General features: G+C 42.9%; 1 protein-coding gene and 1 long non-coding RNA gene across 3 annotated transcripts in view; one reads left to right on the forward strand and one right to left on the reverse strand.

The window, feature by feature from the left end:
• The window catches only part of LOC144754427 (prostaglandin G/H synthase 1-like), a 512,735-nt gene that overhangs the window by 428,029 nt on the left and 64,428 nt on the right, over positions 1-20,278 (forward strand). The window contains exon 11 of the mRNA XM_078642195.1: positions 13,618-13,765. Coding sequence (XP_078498321.1) covers positions 13,618-13,765 — 148 coding nt within the window. The remainder of the gene's footprint in view (positions 1-13,617; positions 13,766-20,278) is intronic.
• LOC144754428 (uncharacterized) overlaps positions 1-20,278 on the reverse strand; it is a 246,776-nt gene that overhangs the window by 161,649 nt on the left and 64,849 nt on the right. The window lies entirely within an intron of this gene.

The raw sequence follows: 20,278 nt of genomic DNA on the forward strand, positions 1-20,278 counted from the left end.
GGAAATAGTCTAACCCACTGGCAATCACTCTGGGTAGTGTTTCAGCCCATCATATGTTAGCCTCGCTCACGGTGCCTCTTTAGACGGAGGCCCACTTTATGCAAATCAGTGCTGATCCTGCTCCTTATGGTGACATTCCACCCTGAACTGCCAGGCGAGGCACCCTCCCAGAGTGGTTGTGACATTCTTAGTTATCAGTAAGGCATAACTCGGGTCCTGTGCACAGCAAGCAAGGAAACCATGTATGGGCATACCGATTGCCACATAGGGTGTATCATTGACCACACAAACTGGGATGGGAGGAATCCTTGCAAATTGTCTAAACCGCTGGTAATCTCTGAGAGTAGCATTCTAACTCATCGTTTTTCACCCATTGTACCACACTAAATAGAGGCCCACCTTGTGCAGATTAGTACTGATCTCCTCCTCATGGGAACAGTACATACCTAACTGCCAGTTAAGGCACCCCACAGAAGGGAACACAAGTAACCCCAAACCCAGGGGCGTAACACAGGCCCCCGCAGGCCCCGCGGTGCGGGGGGGCCCTCAAGCTCCAAGGGGCCCCTCAGCTGGAGAGCTCCTGATTGCCGGCCGAGGTAGTGCGCTGTGCCCAATCCCGAGACGACCAGGCGACCGGGGCGGGGCCTGTCCTTAGTGGTTGAGCGATTACTGGCTGTGGCTCCGCGGGGACGGTGGGGGTGACCTCACGTACTCGTCGGAAGTGAGGTCGGATTAGGAAGCGGGAACTCAGAGGCCTCGGGCGCTGCAGAGTGCGGCGGTGGTGGACACCAGGGCATATCCTCAGAGGTTGAGGCCCGGGATTCTAGGCTGCTTTCTTTTCAGCTGCCTTTAACAGCAACGATGGAGCTCCGTTCAGCCCTGCAGTACAGGTACACATTTGCATACAACATAACCGTTAACTAGGCGCGAAAGCAAGTTGCACATTTTCATTCCGCGCCCGAGTGTTGCTGCATGTTATATGAGCTCAGCTGTTCCAGAAGGCTGTTACCCCTATGGCCTCTTAGAATAAAAAAATCGTGACGTTCAGCTGTGCATAAAAAAAAACGGCATGATTTTTTGTTAGAAAAGCTGAGGAGCGTAGCAGCAGGGACAAAGTGATGCTAGGCAGGCGGGGAGGGTGGGAGTGAGGGGTGGCTGCGGAGTGTACTGCTGGACGCCGGAACTTCGTAGTACAGGTTTAAAAATACTAGAAGATTTGCTCTCTGAAGCTCGTTTCAGATCTCCGTTCTTAATCTGTAACTGGAATAAAACGAGATCACTGTTCTGATAAAGACCGTTTTTTCTCCGGGCCTATGCTCAGACTGTAGGCTGGTCTGACGCTACAGTGGTGGGCCCTTCACTGCCTGAGATCCCAGCCATCCTCACTGTGCACCCGGTGACTGTAGAGACTTTGCCCTCCCCCCCCCCCGCATTTCATCCACACAACTCATACTGTTATTCTGTACACCACTGTGGCCATCCCGTGTACACAATTGCAACATCAGTCAGTACCCCAAAACACATTTCTACCTGTCCAGTGTTTTCAAGTAGAGAATAATGCTCACCATAGTAAATATGTCAGTCTAAACAGTCCAAGGTACAATCTTGCTGCTTCCACATTTGGGGTGTAAGTCTCATGGTCTATATGTCCTGTCCACTTCTACCACCCCATCATATCTCTCTGTGTACGTTCTTCCAGTCCAATGATCGAATTTGCCCTCTTCAATGAGTATGAAAATAAAAAGGCAAAAGTGACATAAACAAGTACACTCTAGTGGTACTGCGCCTGTGAAAGCTATGCCGATGTGGAGAGAAAAAGGATTGTGTTTACGCCATACGCTTAATAACATTGGCCATGCATGCTCTTTTTAGAGACCCCCACTTTTTCAAACCCTGGTGTCGAGATCTACCATTTCTGGTGCTTTACAGTAGTTTTAAGATTTTTTTAAGAGTTTCTCGTTGTTCAAATAGTTGTTATTTCTGATATTAAGATGTTTCCCTCCGTTTTTTTGCTCGATTTTGCTCAAGAAAAAGTGACACTGATAATCGTTGAAATGTCATCCCTAATTACATTGCAATTATGAAAATGTCACACATAAGCAATCTGAAACCTTGGCAGCTATGAGCACCCACAATGTGAATGACAGTCTGCAACATTTGACAAACATGTGGCTTACTGGAACTCACACATGTTGTAGTGCATGCCTAGAGCTGTCTATTACAGTTGTGTGCACATGTCTGGGTGGTGTGTGTCCTGTTACTGTAATGTGTGTCTACCAGCCTGCGTACATCCAGCCTGCCCTTGACACACAGGCCCTTTAAAGTCTCCCATTTCCCCCTTCTGTTGCCTGACTTTATTAACCCTTCCCAGGCACTCTATGTTTACTGGTTTGGACGATGCCTGAAATTAGCCCTGGCGACAGTGCAGGGTGCTGCGTTGCACGCTCAACACTGGTGCAGGAGCAGCTTCCAGTAAATCCTGGCCCTCCTCCAGCCACGAGGGCCCCGCCGACCACACTCTCCCAAGTTGCTCATCATGAAAACGATTTGAAATGTGAAATACCTGTCAGGTAAGGCGGGTTCCCTCTGTCACTCCAAAAGCAACTCTACCCAGATAGCACCCTGGCTCTCCTCGCCTGTTCCCGTCCATAAACTGAGACAAAGGGCGTGCTTTACTGGAGGTAGAAGGCAAGGCTTGTGCAATATCCTGGCGGGGCACCCTACAATTTACCACTACAACAGTGGACGTGCGCTCTTGTCGACTCTGGCCTCGCCTGTAATGTTATCTCCTTCCAGAACACCTACATCCTCGGCCTTTCACCAGTTGACCCTTGAATACCTAAGATCTGCTCAGGGATGAAGCCAGGAACTGAATGGATATGGGCTTTAAAAACAACTCTCTTCCCTGAGCATTTTGGATGCACTGCTGGTCGGCTTTAAGGCTGCATCACCATTAACATGCTCACAATCCACACTTGTGCATCCAGGTTATTCAGTGCACAACTTGGGCTATAAAATAGCCCCTCCTATCTAGTTAATGTATAGTCTGCAGAAGTGTCCGGAACAGGGTCCCTTTTCATAATGTTTTACTTTTCTTTAACTTGTATTTTGGGATTGTGTATGAACAAACATCCTAAGTGAAGGCCACCCCTTAAAAATCATTTAGTATTTAAAGCTGATATTAGAATGTTATAAATTACTCCTCCTATTTTGCATTTCTAGTAAAGGGGCATAAATCAAGGGGAGTAGAGTGAAAGGCATAGAGTGGCATTGCCTGGAGTGGTGTAGAGTGCTATAGAAAGGAGTTTTGTGGAGTGGGGTAGAGTGATGTGGTATGGAGGGTTGTGGAGTGTCCTAGAGTTGAGGGTCTTAGAGTAGGGGATCACAGTGTTGTGGAGTGGCGTAGTGTGGAATAGAGTGGAGTGACGTAGTGTGTAGGGATGTACAGTGGCATAGCAGAGTGGTGTAAAGAGCTGTGGAGTGGTGTGGAGTAAAGTGGAATATACTGGAGTGTCGTAGAGTGTCATAAAGCAGACTATCAGAGTGGAGTAGACTGTTGTGTCATAGAGTGAACTGTCATAGAGTGGAATGCTGTAGAGTGGAGTAATGTGTCAGAGTGGAATGGCATTGCGCGGTGCTCAGTGAAGTGGTGTAGAGTGGCAAATAGTGTCATGGAGAGGTGTAGAGTAGCATAAAGTAGAGTGGAATAGAGTGTCATGGAGTGTGTAGAGGGGCCTAGAGGGAAGTCGCATAGAGTGGTGTAGTGTGTCAAAGATTGGAGTATCGTAGAGTGTGGTGGCGTAGACTGGCGTGGGGTAGAGTGGTGCAGAATGGAGTAGCATGGAGTATAGTGATGTAGAGTGGATGATCATAAAATGTTGTGATGTGTCATGGAGTAGAGTAGAGTGTTGGTTGTAGAGTGGAGTGAATAAAGGGGAGTATGCATGATATGCAAGCACAGTACCATTACTGACAACACTGTACTGACAATTGTAATAACCATTAAATTAGCACAGACAGTTTTACTGATAAAACTATACAGAGCACAAACAATAATCTATGGAAATGTCATTACCTAGTATACTTGTTTGTTTTGATTAATATTAACGTATTTTTCTACTACACTTCAGAGTTCTACTCCACTGAATCCCACTTACCTCTGACAATCTACTCAACTCTACAAAACTCCCTCTATCCCTTTCCACACTGCTTTACTCCACTCTATGCAACTCCAAGCTACTCTATTCCACTCTAAGCCCTTCGACTCTACTCCCTCCACAACACTCTATGCCACTTCATTGTATAAACTTCATTCTATACTACTTAACTCTACAACAGTCTACTCCAGGGGCGTAAAACAGACCCCGCAGTGCGAGGGGGCAAGCTCCAGCGGTCCCCCTCAGCACAGTACTTCGGCTGGAGAGCTCTTGATAGAGTCCGGAGGGGCCCCCTCCACATACCTTGCAGGGGGGCCCCCTCAATTTTCGTAACGCCACTGCCCAAACCACCTAATTAGGTTTATGTAACAGAATACCACGAAAGTAAATTTTTATGTACTCCAACATGTCTTTGAGTATAGGCTCCTACTTGTGTGATGCTGTTGATTACTGGCACATTAATTGTCTGAAACAGCCTCATTACTGGCGGCTTACTCTCTGATGGGGATTGATTACTGGCACAATGATTGTCAGATACAGTATTGTTACTTGCATAGTTACTGTCTGAAGAAAGGAGTTGATTACTGGCACATTTAATATGCAAAGTGGGGTAATTATTGGTACATGTGGGGCCTGATTCACAACCAGCTTTTTGTATTACGTAATGTAGTACAGCAGTACTCCTGTGCTACAAAATGCAGTTCACAAACCTACGATCAGAGACCTCAGCCTTTCCTATCTATTGTTTTGTAGTCTGAGATCTGCCCACAAGTATATTTTGTTGTACTAATTGAGGAAGGGACAAGGTAGAGTGTTGGAAAATAGTCAACTCCTTTTTGTAAAGATGTTATATTGATTTTGTACAGAAAGTTGTTCTATGGTGAGTTGCTGTTAGGATAATAAGAGCACACATGTTGCATTTGTAGTTCACTGCATCTCAAACAGTATCTACCAACAGAAAAAGTACAAAAAGAGAGGTTAGCAAAAACACAACTGGAAAATAGTGAACACTTGCTACTCAATTGAAGGGGTTTAGGGAAATGTAATGAGTGATTTAGAGACATTGTAATGTATACATGAACCCACAAAAGAGTAAGGCCATTGCTTTTCACAAAATACACTACTAAAGTTGCAGCCATAAAGGTGTACAAACAGTTCAAGGCTATGCTGGAATACATTTACACCTAAGTCAAGCATCGTACATGGCCACTCACAGGTACTACCGCTCACTCCCATATAAAACAATGGTCACAAAAATTTTATATAACACTCCATAGAAACTAATGTTAAATGAATTAAATTATTTCAGCATTTAAAGTATATATGCAGCTATAACACATGCCTTTATAAGTGTTTCTGTTTTAAAATCAAATGTAATATTATATAATTGAGTAATTATTTTATTACTTTAAAATTTAATAAGCTTAATTCACAAAATAATGTAGTTTTCATTTTTAATTAAAAAAAAATAACAATTTCAACACATACCCTTTATTAAATAAATACAAAAATGTTAGTTCCCGGGACATTGCAGTTTGCTATGGCTTTGCGCGAGCATTACCGCTTCCGCCAAGCCATAGAAAACTCTTTCCTGCTTCGAGTAAGCGAGAGCATGTAAAATGCTCTTGCTTACTCAGAGCAGAGTTGCTTGTGGACAGAGGAAGATGCATGTTTAGTAGCTCACCCGGGCCAAAAGCAATATCGTCGGCAGCAGGAGGCGGGAGTGGGCAGGGATCACAGGGGCCTTGAGACGCCCCTCTTGATCCCAACAGATGAGAGATGGGGCCCTGGGAGGGACAAGGGCATCCACAGTACAGGCCTGGCCCCAGTGGATAGGGTCCCCAGGGCTGAATTCGGCCCGATGGGAGTTGTCCCACGGCCCCTTCTGTTTAATAATAATAAACAAATTATAAAAAAGAAAAGACGGGCCCCAGTAAATGGCGTCCCTGGGGCCGAAATCGGCACAGGGAGAGGTGTTAGGACCCCCACACATTCTAAAAATACCTGGCCCCGGGGGATGGGGTCAAAGGGGCCGAAATCGGCCCGGGGGGGGTCCCACAACCCCCTCCATTTAATAATAATTTTAAAATAAAAATGAAAGGATGGGCCCAGTGAATGGCGTCCCTGGGGCCAAAATTGGCCCCGGGGGTTTGTGGCCCCCTCCCCATTCTAAAAATGCATGGCCTGGGGAGGGGGGGCAAAACAGCCCGCTTCCCTAAAAATAAAGATATTTTTAAAAAGGCCCAGCAACTCGCCAGAGACCGTGTTCCCTTTCTCCACCACTCAGCAAATGTGCCTCCTAGCACACTACAGTTTGGAGAATAAATTCCTCTTTACTCCTGAGGGCCTCAGGACTAACGTTGACTTCTTCCCCCATACAGTAGTGCACCAGTAGGTGTGTAGTGGAAGAGGTGTGGCACAGCGGCCAGGGTGCCTGACTCCGGACCACAGGGTTTACGGTTCGATTCCTGGCGCCAGGTTAACCCAGCACCATGTGACAATGGGCAATAGCTTGCTTAATCTTCCCGACGGCCTCCAGTGCCGGGACACCTCCGTGCGCTTTACAAATGCTAGCATTTTTACAGAGTGGTGGAGAAAGGGGGCTTGGCCTCTGAGGACCCCTAAGCAATCCAGCTGTATGGATCTTACTGGAGGTAACAGGAGGGGTAGTTGGCCCCAAAGGACCCTTCCTACTCCTCCTAGTAGTGCGCCAGGAGGCACATTTGCAGAGTGGTGGAAAAAGGAGGCATGGCCTCTGACGTCCTCTCAGCAATCCTGATGCGTGGGACTTACTGGGTGTATGACCTGGCGGTCGGTGGTCTGCTGGCTGTCTTAGCGGTCCAGCGGCAGTCATGGCAAAGCCGATCCGCCCTATTTGTAATACGGGTCACCAAACTCGGACAGCCACCGCTGATATGGGACTGCCAAACTCATAATAAGGCCCCTAATACTTAACTAATACTTACACTTAAACACTTAAAATGCAAACCATATCCGCCCTAAAGGGGCCCGCACTAAACTTTCCCGCATATATAAATATGTGTGTGTGTGTATATGTATGTATATATATATATATATATATATATATATATATATATATATATATATATATATATATATATGCTTAATACTTACCACTTACATTTAAAATGCATATGCCTTTACCATTCATTCCTTTACAACAACATTAGTTGTAAAGGCATGAATGGTAAAGGCATAGGCATTATAGAATCCTGTGTGCTAAAGGTCATGCGTGGTAACAGCGACGTTGTAATGGCAATGCGTAGTAACGGCAGCGTTGTAATGGCTGTTTCCCATTTGAAGCTCTGTGTCCTGACCACACTACTTTGCTGACCAAATTGGAAAATTTGACGAAAAGGTCAGATTTGGAGCACTCATTCACAAAATAAATCTAAAACTCTACCATAAGGGTACTTATCGAGTGCCAGCCTAGCCACATATGAGTAGAGCAATGTACAAACAAATAATGTACATAGATTTGATTTGAAAGACAAGAAAGCTCTTTTCACTAATTCTGTAAGCGTCCAATGACTAGGTGCAGTCATGACCAACAATTATTTGCAGACTAGATGTGGCTTAAAAGTATGCATCTTCATATCCTTCATCATTAAAGTAATAAAGGTCCATTTTGGAATGCAGTTCCAGATTCTTGGGGACTCAATGTTTAGTCTGGACATCACTGGAAAATGGATGTCTCCTTCAGGTCTGCAGGATTGAGGTGCCCCGTTCTGATCTCGAGGAGCATAGAAGAGAATGGAATCTGTTTTCAGATAGAAGTTTAACCACTGCAGAATAGTGATTTCTATCCAGAACCTGGAGATGGGGGTGTTGATCGGGATTTGATAGCCTACAGTACTAAAGACTCTGGCAGATTCACAAAGCAATTGTCCACATTTCTGGAGCTCTGGAGCACATCGTAAGCTGCCTTCATTGTTACTTTCTCTGTTCTATAACATAGAGATCTAAATCCTAAAGGATAATCCTTGAGGATTGATACTCATTTTGTTATGGTCCGTGATCTTGCTCACAAATGATAGGAGGATGGGAATGACAGGATCTGTCCAGTCCTGATGGTCCTAGGGAAGATCTGCTGGGGTGGAATTGATGAGGTTGAGCAGCTGCCTGATTTTTGATGTTGGATTTCTCTGTGGATGCTAGGATTTTGTTTCGCATGTCAAAGAGTCTTGCAGGGTTTTCAAGTGAGAGTGTATCCAAATTCATGTGGGTACATTGTTACCAGGAGGGGAGTGTTAGCAGGTGCTTAGGTGCCATCTATGTGTTTTTTAACTTAGTGGGGGGGGGGGGTCTAGGATGGTTGAAGTAGTGCCTAATGACCTTCAAAAGTACTCTGCCTCGGTTGGAAGCTGGGTTGACTGTGTTCAAGTAATGTGATGCCGTGGCCTTTTGAGAAAACCTTCCAAAGTGTTGTGCAGAGAGTCTCTAGGACCCTTGGATATACCTGCTGCTTTCATTGTCGCCACTTCTTTACCTGCCATTCAAAGGCACCCTTGGAATCCCTGAGCTCATGATAGTAGCACAGGTTTCAGTGAATGGGTCTAGAGTATAGCATTGGTGTTTACAATTCTCTCTGTCGTGGATAAGGGTTGTGAGGATGGAGTTGATGACTTTGGCTGTGTCTGATGTTGTTTCAAGGTGTCTATATGGTAGTTATTGGAAGAGTGGACCTTCTGTTCCAGCATGTTACCCTTGGTGTAGTTTGATGCGCTATCTGATATCTATGGATTTTAATAGAGTGAGGAAAGATTACTTTGTGGTATTGGTTGCTGTGCATCTAAGGAGCTTGAACACACCGAGGAAACTGGTTATTCCTGCCGTAATAACATGAGATGTTGGAGGAGAAAGAGGAGCTGATTCCACAAGGCCTCTAGACAAGGTGTTAGGTGACAGTAGGAGCTACTGATAGTGGAAGCAGCAGAACAAGAGTTCAAAGTACTAGAAAGTCAGTTGTTGCAGCATGCAGCTCTGGAAGAAGCTGTAGATTGTTGTAGGTGGTATTTCCAGTACTTTTGGGTTAATTAGTGTGCTGTATGCTGGAACATGATTGTGAGTATGTAGAGAAGGTTGGGATTAACCAAGCCTCTGAGAAACAGAAAATGTTGGTTTTATATGGGGATGGCTTTAGTTGTGCCTGCTACATGCTGCAAAATGCAGATTTAGCTTTGAGGGCCTTCAGGCAGGGCAAAGGTAATGTTTTAAAAGTTACCTTTCAATATTAATTAGAACAAATCCAACTTCACCTTTCAATTGGATTTTCAACAAATGTTAAACATAAAAATAAAAAATAATTATAATTTGTTGATCAATTATTTTTCTAGCTAGTCCCATTCCTGAGATACAGGATTAGTATTTAATATCACATCCCAGTGTTTTCTTATGGAACAGTCACACCTGTTACAGTGAAAATAGCTTTGATGGCATTTTCACTGTAAGGACATGTTTAACATTACATTTTTAAATGCTCTGCTTTTGAATACAATGCACCCAGCTTTTATGGGCAATTCAGCCCACTTTGGAGCAATTTATAAATATTTAAAAGGAAGGTTATACCTGTCAAAAGGGTTTATTTTTACAGGTCGGATTTGAGTTAAAACCTGCATAGCCAGGCTACTGGTGGCAGGTCTGCAGTCATGTTTACATTGTCACTGTATTGATTGGCACATGTGGTGCTGCAGTCCACTTGTGACACTTAAATTACAGGCCCTAAGTGCACCTTGGTACCATATACTAGAGACTAGGGGCCCGAATAAGAGTTTGGCTGTCTCACCGCCGTACCAATATGGCGGCGGTCCCAAGATTGCTGCGGCGGTCTTCGGCCCGCCATATAATTATGTCACCGCTGGGCCAGATGTTGTGTTCCTGACGGTGGGGACTATGCTTTCATATGTGTGTATATTTTGCACACACAAAAGATGCTACCTTGAGTAGATCTCAAGCACTATGCACTTAATGTAGTGGGGTGCTGGGCATCTCAAAAATTGTGGAGGACTTTCCTCGCACACCAGCAAGTGTCCTGCTTCATCATTGGCAGTCCTCACTCTCTAGAAACTGGGTTTGATAGAGAGCGGGCCTAAACCTGGAGACACTTCTAAAAACAAAGTGGGATCCTGTGATAAAGTGAAAGTTTAAAAAACAATGTAAACACCAAAATACATTTAGTAATAGTAAATACCTAACAAATAAATGTATTAGGTTTGGAAGCCAGACCACGTCTCTAGTTCCCTCCCCTAGAAAGCTCTAGGTTTTTGTGTGTGATTTTGGTTTGTATATTTTGACAGCACAAGTGTTAAATGTACACATGTATGACAGGTTTGGAAAAATACCTACTACCAGTACTTTTCCATTGCTGGAGTTCAGACCATATGTGCCCAGTTTGGTCAATAGGTAAATACTGCTAAACGGACTTACCTGGATTTCGACGCCAACAGGGTTGTTTTCTTTGGGGTCAAGATACTGCTGTGAAGAGCGGCCCTGGAGGAAGGGATCCACATGGGAGACTTAAGGGAAGAAAATGAAATGGGTGAGTATGCACCCCAATTTCTTCAATTCCACTAGCTCGAAACAGGCGGTCTTCCTTCCCCGGACGGTCGGCTTGATGGAAAGCCAAATCTTAATTCCGACAACGGGGAACTTGTCTGTATGCCCTCAGGCAGCTGGATTTTTTCTTACTGCCTTTGCAGCGGTGTGCAAATGGCTGATGATGGCGGTGGAGGTCAGTGGTCTTTTGTTCTGAAAACCGCCAACATTGTAATAACCACAAACTAGGCAGCAGGGTTCTGTACGCTCTTTCGATAGGTGTTCCCTTACCCCCAATCTCGTAATCAGGCCCTAGGTAAGTTAAATATGTAAGTCAGTAGTATGCCAACTATACCATATTGAAAGGAAGAGCACAAGCATTTTAGTATTGGCTAGCAGGGGCAAGGTGCATAAAGTTCTATAGCCAGCAAAAATAGAGTTCAGCAAAAAGGCAAAAAAAATAGGGTGACCCACATAAAGGACCAATTTCCAGCCAACTAGGTTTCTTCTTGGAACAAAACAATAATTTATATGTATTCTTTGTGTATGAAACCTTCCACCTCAGAACAAAGCAATGCTTAATTTTGTTGGTTAGCTTATAGGGCTGCATATGTTCAGCACCAACTTACACTGCATGTCAGCAGATGACTAATGCAAATCCTATCCCAATCTGTGCTCTGTCCCATCTCATGTGGTATTCTCAGTTCCAAGAAGATGCTTACACAGGTTGGCTCAGCTACCGCACTGAGTGTTCCACAGAACACGCAAAGCCCAACTATAGCAATATTTTGTTTTAAGGTGTATGCGTTCTTCATCTTTAGATGTTCAGATAATGTCATTAGGCTACTACTGAACGAGTATAATCAAAAGGATTTGGGCTTCTTAAACCTTCGAAGACCTAAAATGAGTTTCGTCAGGATTTTACTTAATATTTCTCTTGAAACTGTGCAGGCAAATCTGATAATGGAAGCTGCATTTTCTTGCCATCTCTAACCCCTACAGAAACTGCAAAAAACAAAATTGATGGGCCTTTGACTTTCTGTTCAGTCAAAGCTTTTTCTGCGGGTATGGTAAAATGTAACACTAGCTGACAGGAGTCATTTGCGCACCAATAGATCTCTGCAAAAGGGAATATAAGAGATCCGTGGCATGGTGCTGTCTGGGGACACATGAAGTATTCATGCATGACACAGTCTTCAAAAATAGTAAAGGTTGAGTTACACTGGATGACAGTACAAAATAACTTACAAAGGAGAGAATGGCTAATCCAGGGTGAGGAAGATTTGCTTTGACCAAGATAAAAAAAAGTAAATATCATGGGTATGACAGGTGGGTAACTGAATTTCTAAAATGTCTTCTTTAATTTGGAAACCTAGGCAATCTCTAGATACGTTCTCGCAAGATGTTACCTGGGAGATTTGTTTGATTAAAATAATAAAGATGGAGAGCTGCTCATACTGAACCAGACTCTAAGATGTGTTGAGTCTCCTGCAGTAGCTTAGTTTGTCAGTAAACTAGAGGAGTTACTCAATAGTTGGGGGGAAAAGAGTGGAAGGTGTGTGTTTACACAATCTTAGTTACAATTAAGGCTTGAAAGCGAAAAACCCATGATAAAGACAGAAGGTCTAAAGATCTATGCAAACTGAATGTTGGCAGAGGTATTTTTCCAGTTCCAACTTCATGTTGAGGGCATAAGCAAATGGAGCACAGGGTCCATGTAAGTGGTGAAACACGCTAACACCGGGCAGAGACTGAAGTGGAGAACTCACAAATAAATCGGTCACAAAAAACATTATTAGACGGAAAGAAATTCAAAACATGTGGTACAAAAGGCAAAGAAATAACATACACATTTTAGGTGGTGATTCCCCTCAACGGATCAAAGAAAGGAACGAGCACACAATAATACAGTGACAGAAGTGACAAAATGCTGAAATGGCTGCCCTAGGTGGGTATGTCACAGGCAGGTTCGTGGTTTGCCTCCACGCAATTATAATTCCATTATAAAAAGAAATCACTTTTTAGAAAACAGTGTGTGATATGACATCAGTCTCTGCTACCATGTATGTGTGCAGTAAGCTGTATCTAAGTCTTCAAAAGCTATGTCAGTAAAATGGCTCTCAAGTACTCCAAGATGAAAAAGAACAAACATAATTTTTTTCACTAGCCATCTTGATTTGAAATGGATATTGGAAAGTGATGTTCCAAATACCATGCCATAAAAACACGAACATTTCATCCTCCACCGAGGGCTTCATCTAGAGGATAGTCCTCACCAGTGCATATATTGGTGATATGCCTATGGACCACACAAGGCACATAGTGGATAGTACTAGGATTTGCCACGAGGGCCCTCTTGTTGGTATGAAATACCAGCAAAATAAAATAGTGGCTAATTTAAAAGCAAACATCTTGAGGGTACATAATGGCCTCTAAGGACATTCAAAGTTGATGTCACCTGTACTTCATGGCTGATTTCGGAAGGCCCAGCCAGATTCACCTGTACATTGCCAACATTACATTTCATAAAAGCTTTTGATCAGTGATGTATATTATGGTTCCTGGATATTCTAATCCATGGCAGAGTTTAAGGCTATCCATATACATTTCATTACCATGAACCTAAACAGAACTCATTCACATTGCCAGTGGTTATGTTAGAAAAACATTGTTACGGCCCTCTACTGGTAAATCTGTGTAAGACTGCTGATTGAGTAATGTATTTGTTTAATTGATGCTTTATTTCTGCATATTTGTGATATCATCATTATGCCATAGAGTGCAGAAATTTAAATACTGCTCATGTTTCTTACAGTGGGTTCCTGCTTTAGCTGGTATGCAAAATATGTATAGTTCAGAGGCCACGATATCCGTTACATGTCATTTATTTTTTTGGCTTTTTTAGATTGGTGGGGCACAGAACATAGCTCGTAATGTTATAAAAGTAGCAACTGGGGTGATTAGAGAATCCAGGCTTCTCAGAGTGCGGCCGTTCAATGAATACAGGAAAAGATTCAATTTAAAGCCATACGAGTCATTTGAAGAGTTGACAGGTAAGATCCATTGCTCTGCAGATAAAATATTGTATGCACAATTTTCTTTGAATTGTTACTGCTACCAAATGTGATTTGTACCGATCTTCGTTTTGCTGTCATTCCATCCTCTATCATTCGTAGATCTCATCTGAATGCACAAAGCCCTGGCCATTGTTTTTTAACTGTACAAACACCATATATTTCAATAGGACCATTTTAGAATTTGCATTTACTGGTACCTCCAAAGGTGAATGTCATCAGGACAATGTGTTATAGTTCACAGGGCAAAATCCTCCCTTCCTCCAACTCTGGTTGCTACTGATACATCTCCTATACTCAAAGTGTCCATACCCCCGTTACTTTTGTGAAGCTGTTACCTATCTGGTCTTCTATTTCCGCCCGCCTCCTCCCACATACAGTATATGTTCTTCTCCATTCTCTGTGTCCTCTTTCTTCAACAGAAATACTAAATATATGGTTTATTTCCCAGTATATCTCTTAATACACTTTCTTCTCCAGCATGTCTCATCTCTTTCCTCCCTAGAAATCTTTCATATTTTCTATATCTTTCCCCCACAAATCCATTTTTCATTCTACTCTTCTTCTTCCATCATGTCTGCTCTTTGCTTCCCTCCCCATTCCTCAGCAGGCTTCCATTTGCTCTCCTGTTTCCAATGCTAGACTTCACTTAGTTCTCCTCTTTCTGAAACAGGTCTAGTCTCCTCTCTGCTCTGCATTCTTCATCAAAACTCTTGGCCTATTTCCACTCCACCCTCCTCTATCAAGATTCTACCATCTTTTTGCACAACCTTTGCCCCTCTCTCTTTCCTGTTATTTCATCCACTGTTCCTTTCCATATTTTCCTTCTTCCCATGCCAGTTTGTCTTTTCCCCATCGTTCACCTCCACTAGTTGAACTATTTTCACTCTTCCCGACAATTCTTACATTGTTTATCCTTTTTCACAATAAGTCTCCTTTCCTCTCCTTTCTTCTCCTCTTCTCTATCTTCTCTTCTTCTCTCCTCTCCTCTCCCCTTCCCTTCTCTCCCTTCCCCTCCCCCTTCCCCTCGCCTTCCTTCCCTTTCCTTCCGTACTCCCCTCCTCTTCCTTCTCCTGTCTCCTCTCCTATCTAACCGCTAGGTGAATGTGAAATGGCCTCCTGATACTCAAATCGTCTGTGACACATTATGAACATACTTTTCCAATAACATCAGGAAATCTATGATTCTTTTGTTGATGACACCTTCCCTTCTTCCACTCTTATCTGGAACTTTAAACAGGAGTCTGTAGCTAGATCTACCGTGACAAGATTTCTGGTCTGCTCAGAATCAGAGATCAAATCTGCTCTGCTTTCCACTAAGTATGGGGTTTCTCTCTCCTCTTGTTCTTCAAGATTTCTCAGTCAGTTTTCAGAGTTGGTGCCCTTAACTTACAGTAATCTGCAACACACACAGATGATCCCTGCCCTAAAAAAACACTGGTGGAGACCTTGTCTCCTGCAGTCAATCTCCTTGCTCCATATTTCTACCCAAAACCTAGATAAAATCATTACTAAACAACCGGTATCCTACTTGGAATATAATGCTTGATTTTACACTGCTCCATCTTGCTTCAGAGCTAACCATAGCTCTGAAAACTCTTTGGTGTCTGACACTAGCAGACGTAGATACATAATGAGCCAAGGCAACATTGCTGCTGTGATCATTCTGAATTTGTCAACGGTATTCGATACTGTGGATCATGCTACATTATTGGAGAGATTAGGGAGTATAGGTCTTTGTGATGCCACCCTTACTTGGATCATATATCCCTTTTGACTGGCTGCACACAATCCATATTCTCCCCCTCTTTCTACCACATCCATTAAATATGTTTTTTTCAAGGCTGTGCATTAACCCCTACTCTGTTTAATATGTGTATGCTTTGTTTCTCTGGTGGCTCTGGTCAGGTCCTTTGGATTCAAGATTCTGTTCTATGCCAATCATCTTCAGATAATAGTTCCAATCCCTAGGGGTCTTCAGATATCTAACGAAAAGTTTTAGAAAGTATAAAACAGTGGCAAGTTGGATGCACACTAAGGGACCGATTATGATGTCAGCTATAAAGCCCCTGCCACACACCGACTCTGATTCGGGCCCAACCGACTTGCATCGAACCCTGTTCGTTTGGATTCCCATTGTTTCCTATTGGAGCTTGTGTTACGCCTGAGAACCGGCTATAACACCCTATGGGGAAATAGGATGTGTGCTGAAAACCCTGCACCCTGTTGGAGACTCCCCATAGTGCTTGCGACACAGTGCAGGGTTTTACAGTTGGGTCATTTAGGTACCCCCTAGGCCGCAGGGGCAAAAGGGCCGTGCTAGGGGCCCTCAAAGTAACTATCGAATAGGCAGACGCGGAAAGGGTGTTGGAAATCAACATCGTAAGCCCGACCGCGGAAACCCAGTCTATAGGGGTGTATGATGCGGTTCTGAGTGGCACAAATACTCCGCGAGTCGCTCAGAAGCAATTCGGAATGACCGCGTGGTTTACGTTCCAACCGCAAACATCGTAATCGGGCAGTTGGAATGTAAACTGACCAAGTTGGTCGGAAGGGCTCCGACGCGGTTGAGGAGATTCCGACTGTCGGGAGGAGGCTTTCCGCCCAACATTGTAATCGGCCCCATACTACCTTAAGCTCAGCTCCTATATTAGAGCTGGAACCTTTTGACATGGTTTCTCCGGTCTTTCTGCTTCTGACTTCTTGTTTTTGACCATGACCTGAACTTCGTTTTTGCTGGTTTTAGGACTCTGGGCACTTTAACACTGCTAACAAGTACTAAAGTGTATGTGCTCTGTGTCTAGAATGTAATGACACTTGGGGCCATATGTAGGTAATTTGTGTTTTGCGAGTCTCAAATTGCGATTTTTAGGTAATCGCAATTAGAGAATCGCAAAACCCAACGTAGGTAGGATTAGCAAAATATTTTGCGAATCCCACTTATTCCTTATTTGTGAATTGCAAATTGAGATTTTCAAATAAGGAATATCTTCTCATTCATCCCTATGGGCTAGAAGGCCCATAGGAATGAATGAGAAGACCTTCTCAAATTGCGATTCTCAATTAGAGAATCGCAAATTGAGAATGCGTTTTCATGGTTGCAAGGGTGTCAATACGACACCCTGTTGCACCCCTGAAATTAACATGTGTGTACATGTGGCGCTTTAGGGCATGTATGTGACCCACATGGCACTTTGAAAAATGCAAAAAAGTGAATTTTTCAAAGAAATCGCAAATTACCACCAACCTGAAGTAGGTGGTACTTTGCGATTCCTTAAGCTAAAATCGCACAACTTGGGTGCTTCCTACATTGCATTTAAGGAATCGCAGTTTGCAATTCCTTAAATGCATTCGCAAAATAAGGATTCCTTATATTGCATGTGGGTTTCTTTGTGCTACATAGCACACTGCCCAAATTGCAATCGCAAATGCTGAAATTCTGCGAATTTAAGCATTTACGATCGCAATTAGGCTTCCTACATATGGCCCTTGGTTTCTCCATGACTGGCATATTTTATCTAATAATAAGTCCCTAGTACAGTGCATTGTGTGTGCCCTTGGCCTATAAATCAAATGCTGCTAGTGGGACTGCAGCACTGGTTGTGCCACCCACATGAGTAGCCCTTCAAACCAGTCTAAGGCCTGTCACTACAGGGCCAAGGTGTGTACTTTTAAACTGCCATGTTGACCTGGCAAGTTCAGATCACTTACATAATATCCACTTAACAAATGTTGACTTACAGCATTGTCACATATATTATATTGTGTGCAAAAATATAGTCCCTATACTTCATTTAAAAAGTCACTAATATCATACACATAATTATCAACGTCAAAAATATCTAATCTAACATATATTGAAAGCAACAATATTGGGGGAAAATATCAGGACTTCTAACTAACCATAGACTGTCAAAATGTCAGTCAACACTATCAACTACATAAATATTAAAGCAAGTAATAAGCAGCAGTATAAATTATGCAAAACACAATATTTAAACAAACAACAAAACATATATCCCACAATAATAACTACAATATATAAATGAAATATAATATTGTACTTAAACAAAATAATACATTTAAACTATATCAACTTAAAACTCCTGTAAGTTATACATTACACATATTTACATCTCATTTACATACAACACATATTTATATTTATAAACAATATTATTTATTTACTTAACCCCTTCGCTGCGGGGGTTAATCCCCCGCTGTGCTGGGGATGAGGGGGGCGCGCACAGCGCCCCCATGCTCATGACGAGCTCAGCTCGTCATGAGCTACGGCGCTCCGGTGCTCATGACGAGCTCAGCTCGTCACAGTTGCATTACCTTCCGTGGAACGCTCAGCACAGCGCCGTGGCTCATGACGAGCTCAGCTCGTCATGAGCATGGAAGAGGTTAAAAAAATGCATATAGGGCCTTACTACGAGTTTGGCGGTACTCAAACCATCGCACCCGCGGTCTGAATGTAAACACCACTGCTGAACTGCCGACACCGGCAGCAGACCGTGGGGTCACAATCAAGAAAAAGCAGCTGTCATAGCGCTGTACAGGGTACTCATCCCATTCCTGTTCTTCCTATCAGAGTTTGATGTAGATCTTTTTCTTCAGGTCCCCCTTCACAGCAGCGTCTCCACCCCAAGGATTACAACCCTGTTTGTGGCAATGTATAGGTGAGCCCTTTTCGTAGCATATACCCATTGCCTGGGCTGCCACATATGGGACAGACTCGGGCATTGACTAGGTGGTATTCTGCCACATGTATCATGCATATGGAAAAATAATCACCACCGCTGTAAAATCTTCATGGCCACACCCCGGGCACTGCTGTAAACTCATATTATGGCAGTTGGATTACCACTGGGGCTGTTGTCTCCTGACAGCCGCGGCGTTCGGGTGGTCAGAGCACCAAATTCATAATCAGGCCTATAATATTAAATAAAATAAGTTATCTTGAATACTAGCATAATAAACATTAACTGGTGTTTTCCAAAAAAGGACATAACTGGAACCAATTATATTAAACCATACAAAACTTAACCAATTAAACAAACAATAAAAAAGCCAGAGTAATTAAAGCAAAAGATAGCTAAAAAATGCCAAACATTTGAAGAGGAGGAAACCCTGCCAGATTGTTCCTGCAAAAGAAAAGCCTGCAGCATATACAACCCGGCATCCATTTCTCCAAGTAAGTACTAACTATATTTAAAATATGAAATTAAATAATTGTAGCTTTAGAAAACAATTATTAAACCATTACTAAAACATTTTTTAACATTTAGCCTTTTCTACAAATTATTCAACCTTCAACTAAACTCCATGGACAAGTACAAATCAAAGACCACAAAAAGGTAAGTATATCAAAAATACTGCTTGATACGTACTAAAGTAGAAACAGTTAAAAATCAGAATAACCTAAATGTTGTTAAGCATAAAAAATATAATATACACAATAACTAAAACTACTTTTTCTTTCACAACAGAAAAAACACCTGTTTCAAGAAGAAGTTTGGCGAAAAAAATGTTGTCAACAACACAAATCTTCTCAACATACAAGTAGGTATAAAAAAATGAAAATGTATATTTAACTGTATGTTAATAAACAACATTTATTAAATAACTTTTTCTATATTCATTATTTCAGTAAATAAAGGCATAATGACTGTTGGACTTGCCCCTTTTTGCAGCGTCATCCCAGAACTTTTTGCGTTCCTCCTGTATTTTTTCTGACCTGTTGTTGGTGGTTTGATGACTCTGGGCACTTTACCACTGTTGATTGCTAAAGTGCATATGCTCTCTTTGTAAATTGTGTTTATGGATCAGTGTTTCCATGATTGGCTATTTGATTTACTTGTCAGACCCTAGTATAGTGCACTGTGGGTGCCCAGGCCCTGTAAATCAAATGCTGCTTGTGGGCACGCAGCACCGGTTGTGCCACCCACCAAAGCAGCCTGTAAAATGTAACTCTGGCCTGCCATTGCAGAGCCTGTGTGCGGTCTGGGACTGCCATGTCGACTTGACCAGTGCACACACCTGTTAGTCACCTATAATGTAGGCCCAAGGAACCCCTGTGGGCAGGGTGCATTGTATGTGAAAGGCAGGACATGCCCTGATGTGTGTTGCATGTCCTGATAGTGAAATACTGCCAATTTCGTTTTTCACTATTGCAAGGCTGTCTTTTCCAATAGGACAGAATGGGGAGTTTGTTTATAACATCTCACAAACATAACTGACCCTAGGAACAAGATAGGAAAGTAACGTTTAGTATGCCTGAACTCAGAATGTTAAAGTGCATCTTTTAGTGAGGGGGATTTTTACATTCTGTGTTTGAAAATACCACTTTTAGAAAGTAGGTATTTTCTGGCCTAACCATCCAGTGTGCCTCTGCTAGGTTTGTGTATTGCATGTCTGGCTTTTGGATGACAGGGCCTGGAGAGGGGCAGTGGCTCTAGAGGTCTGAGTCATGACTGGGCTTAATAGGCT

This window comes from Lissotriton helveticus, chromosome 5_1 (assembly GCF_964261635.1).
Source record: "Lissotriton helveticus chromosome 5_1, aLisHel1.1, whole genome shotgun sequence".
Lineage (NCBI taxonomy): Eukaryota > Metazoa > Chordata > Amphibia > Caudata > Salamandridae > Lissotriton > Lissotriton helveticus.